This window comes from Opisthorchis viverrini (genome assembly GCF_000715545.1).
Source record: "Opisthorchis viverrini unplaced genomic scaffold opera_v5_89, whole genome shotgun sequence".
NCBI classification, from domain to species: Eukaryota; Metazoa; Platyhelminthes; class Trematoda; order Opisthorchiida; family Opisthorchiidae; genus Opisthorchis; species Opisthorchis viverrini.
The window spans coordinates 1,501,704-1,518,061 of NW_008751744.1; the positions used below are offsets into that span (position 1 = coordinate 1,501,704).

The following is a 16,358-nucleotide window of genomic DNA, read 5'->3' on the forward strand; positions in this document are numbered from 1 at the left end:
GATTAAGTTCACACTGGCATGATTTACGCTTAGTAACATAAGTTCTAGCTTGGGAAGTTCTCTCTCTCTCTCTGTCTTTGATTTTCCATTAGGAGAGGTAAGGTACTCCGACCTCAAGATTCAGTGTTTCACTATTCCAACACAACCCACTAGTGTGGTATTGGCACTTGGAGTTGACACTGTGTCTGAGTTTTAAAAACTGTTCCTGTTTTTCAGCAGACTGAAAAGATGCGCTTTAAAGCACGAGTCACATGTTATAGTGGACCTGCAAAATTTGAGGCGATTAAACAAACATTTCACAACAGACTGGCACACGTCTTCATTGACCTCGTAACCAGGGTAACATAAACGCGGTTACCACACTTGACCTTTGAGGTGACACTCTATTGACAAAACAAGCTGACTTTTCGCCTTTCAGCAATGTGATTCTGTGTTGCTCGCTTTGACAACGATTCAGTGAGAATGACTCATTTAGACGTGACATCTACTCAATGAACATTTTTGTCACCCACAACGAGGTCACATGTTCCGTAGATGGGGATGTTTGGTAACGCACAGTACGAACAATTCAATGATTTATTTCAACATTACTATCAAACACGTGTCCAATTTGACGTGCTTACGGTTGGACGTGAGAAACACGATTTTTCGGATCTGCACCCACCCACCCCAGGATGAGAAACTGAAGGTTCTTTGGCTTGTTTACTCGTGGAAACGTGGAAGAACACGCGTCCTATTTCAATAGCCTTGTGATTGGTTTGTATCCACGTGGCTATCGGGGTCAAACACAATAAGACTAAACTGACCCAGTGTGTGAAGCAAACTATCGGTCAAAGAAAGACAGTCTGTGGACGATAGAATAATAACTCAGTACTTAACTGTCCAATCAGCGAACACATACCCCCCAACAAAAGCCCATGCAACTGACCGTAAAAGTACCGTCATCTACTGGGGCATTTCCCCGGCGAACGGCTCGTGAGGTTCCATGAAATTTAGTTTGTGTTATACGGTCATTACTACAGTTCAATTTTTTTCCTGTTTTAGCGAGACTAGTGGAATGGCAAATAATCCGCAAAATGTGACTTCATCGTCGGATGATTGACCACAGTCATCTGATTTTCGAGGACACCTGTGACATGAAAGTAATGAAAGTATGTCCCAAGATCTCATTCGGATTTCCAGTCTTGTACCATGTCCTATGATTGGTCCCCTGTAATCGGCTTTCTGTTCAGTAATTGATTAGAAAAGACAAATCATAGCACAGGTGCTATCCATCCGTGAAGGTTGAACCACATGAAGTTCACCAGATCACTTCATTCACTGATAGGCAGTTTCAGGTCGGGTGGTGTAGAAGCAGATCAACGGCTGGTGTATAATAAAGTCAGCATGCAGCTAGGCAAAAGATTCCACTTTACGCGGATACTTTCCTTGTTTTGTACACCATCAATCCTTGATGCATTCTGTGAAGCAAAATATGGTCAATAACTGTGAAGTTATGGGATGACATCAGACAGGTACACTCCCAAATCAGCTTCTGTTCTGTCTACTTAGCTCTCGCCTCATAAACTGCGTGCTCTGAAAGAACTTTTGCGCCGGATAAATGCGTGATCAACATTACTGAATGACTGAGCCCAGAGCAAGAGATACCACCTCTTGCGGCCAATCGTGGTCGATAATCTTAACTTTGGAGAATGGCGCATTTTTGAAATGCTTATAGGCTACGCAGGACTGATACAATAAAATGAAATTAAACGAGAGTTTATGGTTTGCAGAAACCGGTCTTGATGATACGATGTCGAAATTTGTGGACATTATTCAGCATATAAACACCATAAACGAGAGATTCAGCTGGGTTCAAGATGATTCTCTCGAAAAAAAAACAACTTTGTTTCCAATTGAGTGTACTTCGCTAATTTCGTGCAATCTGGTTTCAAGCGGGGCATAAGGTTGATGGAAACTCGGGTAATTCGCTTACTTGATGAGTCCCAAGAGGGGAAAAACCGATCGTGGGTGTTCGAAGAATATTTAGCAACCTAGGAGTAGTGTATTAGGACTATTCAGATCGATTCATATTGACAACCGTCAGTACTTCTAGATTTTTCTTAAACGGCTAGGTTGAAGAGTATGACCTTGGATTCCCTGTTGACCTTCAGCTTGAGCAGCAAGTAGGTAGAGGATCCTCGTGTGAAAGTCTATTTATTTTCTTGGATTGCGCAATGTTCGTGTGGATATGATCGAGAGCATTCGACTAGAAGCATGTGCAAATACATCTCTTCACTTGTTCTTTGTGCGATTGTTCAATTGTAGGGTAGGAGCGTTTTGGGAATAGCTAAACCTAACATCAGACACTAATCAGACTCTGAATGAATGAAGGAGAATGTTGGTAGCTCGGGTAGCATAGATGGTCGTTGGTTGGTTCGCTGAGCCGGGCAGTTTGATTGCAAACGTTTCATCACCAACCCAGGTGGCATCATCAGGGCGTTGTCAGGGAGCGCGGTGGAGCGTAACGATGGCTTGTGCCAACCACCAACGATCAACTAAATGAATGACATGCTGGAGACTTAGACGCTCTTTGGTATACAGCGATAAATGGCACAAGATTATGGGCTCTCCTGCCATCCAGTACAAATAGACCTATATACCTCGAAAGTCACTAATTTCTGAGGACCCGCAAGTGGTTGAAAAAACAACGTATAAGTTTAAGGTGGCTAAGACTTAGACTCAGAAGTATGCGACTCGCACAGTCAGACTATGGGGAAATTGACTCTGTGGGCGCAAGCTCCTATTCCGTCAGCGCCTTATACTCGCAGTTGGCTTAGCAACAGCCAGCGCGAGAGTATAAAATAAACCACGCAAATGTCTTCATTCGAATAAATCATAAGGTTGACGGAAACTTGGAGACTGCGCCTACCTTATGAGCCCAAAGTGGAAGGGCGAAACCGGTCGTGGGCTGTCGAAGAGTTTTCAGCAACCTTGTGAGTATTCTCTTTCATGAAAATATACTGCGATATCTCGAATATTGTGCCAACTGAAACATGAGGCAGCCTGTGTGCAGCACATTCAGTTGTAGAATATCATAAACGAGAGACTCAGTTGAATCTCTTGTGAAAACAAAATTGATTTGTAAATGAGTGTATTTCTCGAAAACAGTTCAATTTGGGTTCAAGTAGATCATAAGGTTGACGGAAACTCGGGAACTGCGCCTACCTGATGAGCCCATAGTGGAAGGGCGAAACCGGTCGTGCTCTGTCGAAGAGTTTTCAGCAACTTTGTGAGTAGTTTCCTTTATAAGAACTTACTTTGCCTTTATTATGAAGCTAGTACCCTATGTGAAGCTCTGTGTGAAAACAAACACATATTTGCAGGTGTTTGCCTGCACTTTTCGAGATCGTCAGGATTTAGTTGTAACTTAATAGTCCTAACTTGCCTCGGACCTGTTATTCCCCGCTTATTGTAACTAAAGTACGCTTTTTCCAAAGATTTACGGATGATAGAAATGGAAAATATGAAATTATTTGCCTGGCGCGACATAATTTTAGACATCATTTTACCTTTGGTTGACCATGGTGGCTGGAGTACATATTTGCCTGCCTTCGGCAGCGTGACATTCAGTAGCCCTCAATAGGATGAGGTACAGTACCACCCATCATTCAGTCACAGAAATGACAGCGGGCGGTCACACCTTGACTGGCTTTTCATGTAACGGACTCTCATATGTAACGATCCGAAGTTGCTGAAAACTTTTCGACAGCACACGACCGGTTTCGCCCTTCCACCATGGGCTCATCAGGTAGGCGTAGTCCCCGAGTTTCCGGCAACCTTATGTTCTACTTGTTTGCAAATGAGTGTATTCCGCCAATTTCATGCAATTCGGTTTCAAATAGGACAAAAGGTTGACGGAAACTCGGAGACTGCGCCTACCTGATGAGCCCCAAGAAGGTCGAAACCGGTCGTGGGCTGTGGAAGAGTTTTCAGCAACCTTGTGAGTAGTTTCCTCTATGAAACGTGTAGTTCATCTTTATTCTTGCGGATGACAGAGTTCCATTCAACCGTCGAACCACTGCCCCTGAATACTCCGGTGGTCAGTTAACAAATCAAAATTTAAAACACGGTTCCTTCGAAAAGTAGTGACCTTGGTGATCCGTGTTTTATTGGTTCTCTTGAAATTTTGAATAAGGCTTTCTTTTTCTCCACCCGCACAGGACATCCAGTTTACAGTTGTTATTTAAACCCTCTTACTGCACTTGTGACCAAGTCTCACAGAGTTGTCTCAAGCTGGTTTCGCCTTGACCAATCCATTACCCGAAGGTTGATTCTCCATGGTAAACGGCGCAATGTTGTTCATTTGATGCTGACGGACACCTGTATATCCTATTACTATTTTTTAGAAGTAGAGGTGGGACACGTCTCTATGCACATCGCAAATAGGCTGCCAAATATGGCAGTGTCTTTGAACATTATGGGCCTGTCTGGTAAGTGCCTAGTGTCTGTACCTATTTCGTTATCTTTTGGATGTGCAGATTTAGGTAGCATGTCATATTCAAATGCAAGCTGTGGAAAATCGATAGCAGTTATAGCTAACCACTTGGTTAGCCAACAGACTGAAGGTTTGAACCATTCAATTTCTCACTGCAGTTTGCCTTGCTGCCTGAGGCCTCCTACCTGGAGGATGGCGGTTGTGTACACATGAACAGATGGGGGAGATGTACGGCATCGTCTCAAGCTCATGTGCTTCGTGGCTTATTACGGGAACACCGTCTGTTTCGGACGTGACCAAGGAAAATGCATTTAGAACATTCCACCTGGTAGACACTGTCTGGAAGGGTTGCGAACCAACAAGAATATTGATTCAGAGCATGAGTCTACCAAAGAACACTGAGGTGATTTGATTAGCGAGTAATTTAGGGCAAGCAGTTTTATGCTAAAGCACAGAGTTCTCGAATAGCCCTCCACTCAAGATAAATCCTAGTTGAGTTGTTGCGATCAGTTATAACAAAAACAGATTATGTAGACCCTTTTTCTGCTGGCCAACTAAGGTACTTAAGCGAATTTCGACAAATGCATAGCGGTTTCGTGTTGACGGAAGATTCACCCGGAACCCCGCCAAATTTCTCGTTTTATGATGCTTCTGAGCTTAGTAACATCACAGAACGAGGGACTAAGCTGGGCTTTAGGTGAATCGCTTGTCAAAACCAAGTTAGTTTGCATATCTGTCCAATTAGGGTTTAAGTAGAACATAAGGCTGGCGAAAACTCGAGGACCGCGCATACCTAATGAGACTCAAGAAGGGAGAAACCGGTCTTAGGCGGTCGAAGTGTTTTCAGCAACCTCTTGAGTAGTGTATTACGTCTATTAATGTGCACATATTTCATCAGTGGATGTTGTTGGCTGCCTTCGGATACTTCTGTGCTGGTGTAGCGGCAAACACTAATGATGAAACGCGCAGGCAGCATCCGCTTGCGCATCCCAGAGTGCCGTTCTTGCATCTGAATTGAAGTCTGATTCGGAACTTATGGGACTGATTTACACTATGTCTCCATTTTTGCTCATTGTTCAACCAACGAATTCGCTTACATTTAGCTTGCGAAAAGACTTCACCCTTCTGTCTTTAGAGCTAGCCATTCGATTAATTCAGATGAGTAATTCGTTTTTCATTGCGGTTGATTTTAACCCTTTTCTCTTCTCTCGACTCACACTGAACAAAGTAGAGTATCGAATTTGAGTGAGTAAAGTAGAATACTACCTCTCTGGGGCCAATTAAAAGAGACCTGGGGGACTATGCTCCCCTTTGATTGACTTGTTCAACTTTTGTGAATACATTTTTAGCGAATTCCGCACCGAAATTTTTCATGAAGAAAAAGCAACTTAAGGGACCACCGAAATAATCCGAATTGTGGGATAGCGCGATTTCGGCTCCTCTTCTAGGATGTTGCCGCATCGAGTCTGAGGAAGGGCAAAACTGATGATGAGCTGCTGAAGAGTTTTCAGCAACTTAATGAGTAGTGTAGCACTTTTGGACAATGTGTAGGGATATCCCGAATATCGCACCAACTGAAATATGAGGTTGCCCAGGGTAGCACATTAAGTCGAAGTGAACCATCATAAACGGGAGATTCAGCTGATTTAATTTGATTTGCCTGTCAGGACAAATGAGAACATGTGTTAAAAAATACCATAGACTTCTTGTTTCACTGAAAACTCTTCGACCGTGTTATTGATGGGTGCACCCGTTCTTCTGTTTCGGTTGGCATGATCGATCTTACGGACAGTGAACTCGCTAGTTGAAAAGTACCTGTGCTTCCAACATAATACAGCTGTTTATGAAGATCATCATTCTCGGACTTCATCCGGAACTTTCTCTGACTTTTAGGCGTTGCCTACGTAGAGTTCACATGTAAGGGAAGGTTGCAAACTAAATGGATTATGCAAATCTTGCTTTATAAACAAACAGCAGAACCACTAAAGAATTGCTGTGCAGGTTTTCAGAGGAATCGTTGTGCTGTACATTAGTGCACATGTTTGCATGAACTACTGTTCTAGACCTTTTTCCCTAGATTCAGGAAAAAGCTTTGGCCTTGAACGAATCACCTAGATTTCAGCTTACTGGTTCTCATTTATTGGCTTGGACTTTACTTTCAAGTGCGCGCCAATTTCATTGATTATCTCCTGTTTTGTTGAAACTAAAGCTTGGTCATTTTGTTGAAAGGTAGGTTGGAAATAGTAAAGTTGTAACAAGCTTTCGGTGCTTAGCTGTCCTGACCCTCGAAGGAAAAACTAAAGCTAAGAGACTGTCGAGATGCCAGGGTTGGACCTCAACCACGGACCTTCCGATCACTAAGTTCACCCCTAACTACTAAGCCATCGGTAATAATACCGCACTCACTATTGACTAGAAAATGAGGTGCGGTCAGTCACTAAAAATGACACTTGTCACGTTTTGAGTTTTCTGATGAGCGAAGTTCCGTCTGACAGCCACCCCAATCAACTAGCTATCATAAGGTTGACGGAAACCCGGGGACTGTGCCTACCTGAGGAGCCCCAAGAAGGGCGACACCGATCGTGGGCTGTCGAATAGTTTTCAGCAACCTCGTGAGTAGTTTCCTTTGTGAAAATATACTGCGATATCTCGAATATTGTGCCAACTGAATCATGAGGCGGCCCGTGTGCAGCACATTCAGCTGGAGGACATCATAAGCGAGAGATTCAATTGAGTCTCCCGTGAAAACAAATTGATTTGCAAATGAGTGCATTTCTCGAACATAGCTGTCAACCACTTTAACATAGCTGCTTCGTTTATGGTTGACTATTAGTCCATACTCAATCACTGAGCTATCTCTAGCGAAGAGTATTCATACGACGGTAGAAATGTTCCATAGTGATGGAGAGCAATGTATGAACGGAAGTTGACAGGGGTCTTTCTTTTCTGATGTAGTGCTTACATGAAAAGCTTTCCCATGTGTTCGACAGAATAGCAATCTAATGAGCCTGTAGTGAGTTGTGTATGAATGCCAGTGTCAGTTTGTAGCATCTGCAATCCATTTGAATAATCCTTTCACAACTCATTTCTTTTTCAGGTACAGCACAATTTCTCGAAAATTGACCTCAAGCTCTCGTTATGGAAAGTCTTCTATTTCTGTTCCCTGTTATCGCAAAAGTAATAGCTTTGACCAGTTTACCCAATCGCTACTCAATTTATCCCAAGCCGTGCAAATCAAAACATGCTTCTCTGTAGAAAAAAAACGGTTGGTCGTTTAGAAAACTGTAGATCAGGTTGAGCTGATTACCGTGTTACTGGTTATAGGATCTGGTTTGGTACTGAAGGACATGTAGTATGAGAGCCACAAAAGATCGGTTGGCAAGTCCAAAGTGTTCGAGTTCTGTTTGTATGTCTTTTGTAAGAGTTCTGGGGGCGTATTGGGAAACAGTTGTGCATTGGTCTTGTTATTGGGCTGTTGTGATTGTATACTGTCTGATTCGGTGAACAATGACGGGGAGCAACTTGGGGTAAAGGCTGGCGGAAGGAACTGGTTTGCTGCACTGATCTTCACACAAGGTTTGTTTGTAGAGCATTGTTTTACGAATGTATTTACAGTGTCACTATGTTTTCCGTGACCCGAAGCGATTGTTTTCGTCCCTTTCGGGTGCATCTCCGTAGATTCATTTGGAGATATTTCTGCAGCACAGAGAGAGTCACGGGGAGGAACGTCATTCAGATTGTCGCCGGTCAACTCTGCAGCGAACGCGTCGGTTTTGCTGAGCAGACAATGAGCATTAGGGTGGCACATCCAGTAGGGACTCTGCTGAAGCAATCGCTGCACTGCCATAAAGTTGTCGGCCTCGGCGAGTAATTCCAAACCAACGGCCGTTTGCCGCTTCCATTTCGTCCTGATAAGAGTGACGAATGATAAGGGTTACTTAGTTGCAAAAGTGTGACAACACTTGATTAGGAAATTTGTGATAACACGTTGAATACTGGATTCTCAGGCGGTTGTGCTCTAAGCCCACTCTTAAGAGATTTTCAGACAGCACCCACAGTTCAGCCAATGATCATAACATTGTACCAGATACACGTTGTACCATACTTGTGGTTTCTGTGAGCACAGATCATTTCGTTTTCCAGAGGGAAAGAAAATTAACGGCCGAGAACGTGTGAACTCTTTTAGTCTGCAGTTATGATTTTGCACACTGTCAGAAGAAAAAATTGTATGTGCTTCTGAATACCTTCGGCAAAAACTAGTGAACGTAAGAAGCGGAGTGTTAAAACCTTATTCAACTAAATGAGGTGTAGTACCATCCCCTTTCAAACATCATTTCCTCAAGACTCTCCGTGAGATTAGCAGATGGTGTGCAACAAAATAATGACCTTGTGACCACTATTGGTTCAAGGACTGTCAGACTTGTTATTCAACAGAATCACACGCGGGTTCACTCACTGCATCTTGCGCATGAAGTGAGCAGCTTGGGTTAATCTGGATAGCACACCTATGTACCACTGTGAAATCAGGACGGAAAAGAGCATAAACTTAGGAGCAACTGCTACCAGGATATCTGGAGATACCTTGGAACACTGCACAATGCTTTCTTATAGACTGTAAGTACGAAGCAATCCTATTCAGTGTTTAGTGCCTGTGCATCTGTAGAGAGGCGCTTAGGCTTTTGGCCAATCTTGATACAATGCATACATCTGATTTCCTAATATAATATAGGTTTTATAGAGGTATAGGATACGGGCGTTACTGAATGTCGGTCATCATGCCCTCAGTTCATGTGCTTTCAACCTGGAATCCGGCTTTCATAGTCTCAGACAGTGACTATGTGCGTCTGATCAACTTTGGGTGACTACGTGATCGTGACCGCTCTTAATTCATCCTGGTCGATCTCAAGAAATCGATAACGGTCGGGTGACCAATCATCTGCTATCACATGATCTGTCACTCTTAAGTAGGACTACAGATAGCAAAGTCCTCTGAAAAGTGAAGATATACCGGAGGGGTTAGGTTACACACCTTGAGTTTGAACCGCTTCAAGGTGATAATGTTCAGATTGCCACTCTAAATCACCAGACAGCATCGTTCACTGGTTTGGATGAGTTGTGTAGGCACGTGTCTAGAAATCAAAAAGAACCAAACCACTATAAAAATGTTCTCATAAAACCGTCTTACCGGACATCAAATTCACAGTTAGTATTAACATCACCTTGGAACTTCACTGTCCTTGACCATTTTTGAATGAATAATTTCGAAAACAAGGGACCGTAACATCATTCACCAGAACGATGACACTTTTGTCTCTGCATACAGTTGGGGTACAGATAGACCAGGCCAGTTCCGCGAGATCGTCACGCAATTTCGTTGGATTCAGCGAGACCAGTTGAATTATTCATCAAGCGGATGATGAGTGGACCCACAAAAACGTCTTGTTTACTTTGCCCATCACACATGCATGGGATGGGCGTCTGGTGGAAATTTTCTGATGGTTTTTTTGCTGAATTTCAATGGATGACTTTCAAAATGACTGCACCCAAAATTCACGAAAGGTATTGTCACTCCAAAGACCGCGACGCATTCATTCTTTTCTGGTCTGTGCCAAAAAAATGGGCTTACTCCCCGTTCACTTAGAACATTCGACATAAGGTCTCTGAAGGTCTTCGATAAACTAGGAACTCTTAATTTGCAAATCAAGTAGAACACAAGGTTGACGGAATCTCGGGGACTGCGCCTACCTGAGGAGCCCCAACAAGAGCGAAACCGGTCGTTGGCTGTCGATGAGGCTTCAGCAACCTTGTGAGTAGTTTCCTTTATGAAAATGTACTGCGATATCTGGAATATCGTGCCAACTGAAACATGAGGTGGCCTGTGTTCAGCACATTCAGTTGTAGAATATCATGAACGAGAGATTCGGTTAAGTCCCTCGTTAAAACCAAATTGCTTTGCACATGAGTGTGTTTCTCGAAAACAGTTCAATTTGGGTTCAAGGAGAACATAAGGTTGACGGAAAATCGGGGCTGCGCCTACCTGTTGAGCCCAAAGTGGAAGGGCGAACTCGGTCGTGAGCTGTGGAAGAGTTTTCAGCAACCTTGTGAGTAGTTTCCCTTACAGAAACTCCTAACTTGCGATGAAAACAATCAAAATCCATCATATTTGCACGGCGCTCCTAATTTCAGTTTAAGTCGTTTGGGGTTTTGTCCAAGAAGGTGCTATCATTGTTTGTATACAACCATGTGGATGCATTTGTCAGGCATGACTGCCTCTGTGAAATACGTCAAACGCCTTTTGAATCTACGGAAGATCTCCAATATTTCCAGAAGAACTATCTCAAGATCGGTTAGTTTCGAGGCCACCTTACTGAAGTGAGGATGGCTCATTATAGACCGGTATGGTTTTCATAATTCCATCACCTGGCATTCGTTTCAAGAACCGCTTTATATCAACTGTTGGTAAACGTCGCACAATTTACAATCAGATAACGAACATAGGAACCGACATATCACACTTGTTTGAAGTCGGAAATTTTACTGGTATCCCACGGATGGTATGTAGAAAAAAGTTTACATATCTTTAGCCACGCCCAAATGTTATTGGCAGGCATCGTTCATCTTCGGAAAGGGGATGTATTTTGATCTGCCGGAAGAGGAATTATTTATGAGTTTAGACCGCTTCCGAAGTTTGCTCATTCTCAAAGATGTTTAGTCCTTACATCAATTCATTGAAAAAGGTGTTCAGCAAGAAACGGAGTTGAGAAGCACCCGCAACTCCATCGTCAGCCAATACAGGGGGAATATCGTTACATTGATGTGATAACCGAAAAACGTATCGAGCGGGTAACTTTGACAGCCCAATCTAGTCCCATATTCGACAACGGATTGTGAAAAACCTTGAGTCCTGTTGACCCTTGTGATCACTTTGTCCTAAATACCGGAGGCTGGTTTAATGAAGCCATATTCTCAAGTGTTCGCTTTCAACCAAAATGATCCGTTGAGAATTACCTACCTGCGATTCTGGTACCAAGTCTTCACCTGCATATCGGACAGCCCGAGGCGCGCAGCGAGTTCCATTCGGTCCTGGACCGCCAGATATTTTTGCCTGTCGAAACTGTGTTCCAGTTCACTTAGCTGCTGATCGGTAAACGCTGTGCGTGCTTTCCTGTTCTTCTTTCCCTTAGACCCGACAGAAAGACCGCACGGAGATTCGAAGTGGGATTTCGTTGAACAGTTTTTCTGGTGCGATTCAGATGGCTTAGAGCGACTTTCCGAGGGTGAATTATCACGGTTTTCCGGGATACTGCGCAAAATCTGTGGTTGGCTACTTTCCGTCGGTCTGGCTGTCCATGACTCCGTACCAGCTGATAATAAAAAGTATAAACAGGAATATATTATTTGTGGCGTTCGTACTGGAAACTTTCAACGGTTAACCAGTGGAATCTGTTGGTATTATGTACTTCAGATCAGCTTTAGTTTCCTGTGTCCAAAAGTTAAACAATGGATAGATCGGACAGTTAAGGGGTCTTGCACTGGACCACACCAATCTTTCTGATGTACCGCTCTCCAAACGCGCCTACTTAGTCAATCGAGCCAACATTGATAGCTCAAACGCAACTGTTACCGACTGGCAGCTATACCCAGCATCGTTACCCGTGAGGGTAACGGCCAGAATACTAGTTTTGTTGCTGTTTGGTTATAAGCATTTGTACCGTGTGAATTGGAGACAGGGAAGTTGTGATCCGTCTTTTTGGTGAATGTTGCAACGAAGTTATAGCATCTTGTGTACAGTGAGTACCAAACGAAATGCATGACCACCTTATGGCGTTGGGTACAGTAGTCTAATTCATATGTTGAAGAGGGCGACTGAGTTTATATTCCTAACAAACACATTATTAGAGCCCTAGTTGCTCCACTAAATAAAGGATTGTCGTGTGAACAAACAGATCATCAGTCCGCACCATAGATCCATAGTTTATGTTCGACTAGCGAATATGAGATGGGATAAGCACAGTTCATCAGAGTAGAACGGGAATTAGATGTTATCTCAGCTGGCCAAACTTTGCTTTGACTCCCAACTCCTGTGAGGTAGGCTCATTAAACGAGCCATTCAGGACGGAGGAATCGCGTTAAACCTCATGGAATTCACAACTATATGTGAAAGATTTCGAACAATAATTCGGGTGGAATTGAGGTCGAATTATACTTAAACCTCTAATCTGGGTTTGTGCAAGAACTATCTCACGTTCAGCGCTGCACATAGCCTAGGGCATTTACATATTCAGTGTCAGATGTCAACCCACAAAACGTACCAGTAACATGATATTTTCAGCAATCTTACAACATTGCCACGCAAACTGAAAGTTGGTATTCAAGTAATGTGAACCTAACCCCTTAATTCCATCATGTCATTACGCGGGATGTACTACTTATGGTCGCTGTTGAAGATACCTTATACTCCTTACTGACAAGCTGTTCTCGTTTGGTTTCAGGCTTGTTTAGTTTAGTTTAGTTGTAAATGAGACAAACCCTCATCAAGTGCTTAACAATATAATAAAAGGCAAATAGGAACGGGAGGTATTCCACCAGCTCAAAGGAATGACTTTGACGTCATCACCAATTCCTCCCTCATATTTGACTATTCCCACTATTTTACTCCGGCCCATTCATGAGAATCTATCTTAGAATATGATACAAGGAATATTGTCGTGGTTAGTGCTCAAAGAATGAGAATCTACCCACTGTGTCAAACAAGTTTGGACACAAGAAACGGTTCACTGTTTGAAGACATCGAAGCGAGTAAGAGGTCAGTTTATCTCCCAGAGGGGTAAAACGGAGGAGCTACGATTCTCGATGTTTAGTAAACTATCGAACAGTGGTTGGTGTCGGCGAATCCTTAATGAGGCAGTTGGAAAGCACGTTTTCGGTTGTGTAACGGGTACTTTCATTGAAAAATGTGTTCAGCACCAGAAGCTGCGTTGGTTGGGACGTGTTGCGTATGCCGAACAATCGTTTGCCGAAGAGAGTGCCCGATTCAGAGTGGCCAACCCTTGAGTATGAAGTGGGTGGGTGCTGTCGGTGCTACTCGCCTTCTAGGATCGGGGCCGCGTGATCCTCACTGTGCCTGGTTAGAGACACTACGAGTTATGGCTGCCAACCGATGTCAGTGGCGTTCTTGTTCTCAGTTTCTATCTAGAACGCCCGAGTAAATGTCTGGAGGTATAGGCACCTCGAAATGATTGTGGCAAGCTAGCGCTATGTCCCTCCCCCGTCCACCTACACTCTTTACTTTACAATAAGGCTTCCGAACAAATCATAGTTGTACGGCAGTGAAGCATCGGTGTTGAACACTGATGTCGTGCTGTCGATGATGATGATGATGAAACAGTGAACTCTAGAGTAGGATTCAAACAGGATGGCGAGGATCGGAAAAATCGATGACCAGGCGTCCAAGCTATCAATGCCAGGAAAAGCACTCAGTCATCTGGTCAGAAAGTACTGATTAACGGACATTTGTGGCCGTGCGTGTGCGGAAGGTGACTATTTATGGGGAACTAAAATTCAATTCATTTTAGACCAAGGAGTGCCATCCATGGCTGCACTTAAGATTAATTATTTAAGATGGCCTCCAGTAATTATAAGGGCATCAACGGTTCCCGGGGGTACATTAAGAGACTGAAGATTCAAACTAAGTAGAAAATCCCAACCTAGTCAAAAACCTAGCAACACTTTTCATTACCGGATCGAAAGTTGTTTGATTTCACATACATTGCTTACAGAAAACGGCGCACGAATGATATGCTCACTATAATTGGGCATAGTTGACTTGTACTGGGGTTAGGCTCGAAATAGCTTACTGGTCAAGGCGTGATGAGGAAGGTACACGCACTTTTTCGTTTTAATTCACTAAATTACCAGCATAATTTCACGCGTACGTTTGAGAACTCACAAGCCGCACTTAAGACTGGACTGGTCACGCACGTACGTAAGAATAGAATGAATGTCCAGTGCGGTTCCCAAAACGATATTGCGCGGTGAAAACAAAAACAGCCTAGTGTCTAAAATGTCTGCCCTCATTTCAAGGAAGGCAAATCAGCATGCATGTGTGCGGTCTTAAAAGATCTCACGATCCAAGAAGTTAAACGGCGAGTAGCCATCCGGGCCCGCGGATTACCGGCACTTTCAATAAAGTGAAGGAAAACTAACGACATTCTATTGGATAGATCAGTTCACTTGTTGCTGAGTTGAATGTTGCTTTGGAAGGACCGATGGGTTTCCCTTCCTAAATCATACTGAGATTCGATAAAGCAGCTAAAATTCCACCTCTAACAGATCAAAAGCTTTCAGAATGATTATACACATGGAAACTCCGACTGGTGCATTAAACTAGACCCAACGTTCACCATCTCATTTCCTCACCCAGAGGCACACATGTTCACATTGAACTCTGTGCGCCCAAAAAAGAGTGCTTGTGACTAGGAATCGTCAATAGTCTGTCTTGACGCTTTGACTGATTTTTGTTACCCGATCAAGCATCACCTGGCATAGTTTACTATCAAGCCATACTTGCACACACCAGAAACATTTTTCTCTGTGAAATACACTCATTTGCAAACAACTTTGGTTTTGCCAGAGACTCACCTGGAACCCAGCTGAATCTCCCGTTTATGATGTGAATCTCAGACAAAGCCAAATTTGTTTGCAAATGAGTGTATTTCACTAATTTCGTGCAATTTGGTTTCAAGTGGGACATAAGGTGGAGGGAAACTCGCGGACTGCGCCTACCCGCTGAGTCCCAAGCAAAGCGAAGCCGATCGTGGGCTGTCGACGAATTTTCAGCAACCTTATGAGTAGTGCATTAAGTCTTCTTCGTGCATTGCTTGAAGTATTACTCGGATTCAGCCACGTTAACATTTTCACGAATGCTCAAAAGACGCCAAATTCAAGGTTCTTCGTAGAAACAGTTCGTCTTTCGTTGAAATGTGTTCCAGGACAAGAAACCCATATCACATCATCATTATTGTCTCCAAACCGTTAGATCAGGAGATAATCGATCAATCTGTTTCATAACAGACTTTCAGTCCTGAACTCAAGCAAAAGCGTGACCTGTTACCTGGGTTTTATATAAGAAACATATCAACCGTGTCAAACTCTAACGTAAAAGTTTGTGATACGGACCTAAACTGACAGTTCAGAACAAAATAAATGTTCTATGACTTACGTGAGACAGTGCTCACATCGGTTATCTTCTCTGCACAGAAGTGAGCCAATTCTGTGAAAGTGCGAGTATCACAATCGTCCATAGCCATTGAAGGGATATGGTCAGACTGCTGGAACTCGTTATCGCATTCACAGACCATATGTTGTTTCACCTGAGACCGATTCTGTTCCCGAGATTTGAAAAGCAAGGTTTTTGAGTCTTCGTGCAAAATGTCAACAACCATAAACGATTTACGAAGATGTTCAGCATTTCGAGACTGGGTGCCTAAATTCATCCTTTTTCACAACGTCTGTTAATTTGACTGTATCATGAAACAGGGTGACCTGATTTAATATTCTGTCTCTGCTCAATCTTTTGTCCTCGCATACTCGCAGCAAATCGGTTTGGTGTGCGCGCGACCGGTGGCACGTGGGTGAGAGAGATGGGCAGTTATCGCAGCCTTGTGGCGCGTGCGGTACAAACCCACCTACGCACGCAACGGTTTCTGATTCGTTTAGAGAGGTTCTGATTGGTCAAGTCCAATCCAATCAAATATGCCGTCGTTCATGCTTGGGCCGACAACAGTCTTTAATGCAGCATTTAGCAACATCATCGGGAAGAGGGTAATCGGTGTGATGATTGTGTCCGGGGCATGGGAGGGGATAGTAAATCACATGCCAT

The 16,358-nt window shown here is 43.4% G+C and overlaps 1 protein-coding gene across 1 annotated transcript; it reads right to left on the reverse strand.

Moving 5' to 3' along the window:
• Positions 1–1,844: 1,844 nt before the first annotated feature.
• On the reverse strand, positions 1,845–15,960 carry T265_04983 (hypothetical protein; the record flags this gene model as incomplete). The annotated part of the gene is made up of 4 exons (XM_009169860.1): positions 1,845–2,033; positions 7,785–8,385; positions 11,490–11,841; positions 15,699–15,960. 4 exons carry the CDS (start codon positions 15,919–15,921, stop codon positions 1,845–1,847), a joined length of 1,365 nt encoding a protein of 454 aa, XP_009168124.1.
• Positions 15,961–16,358: the final 398 nt, after the last annotated feature.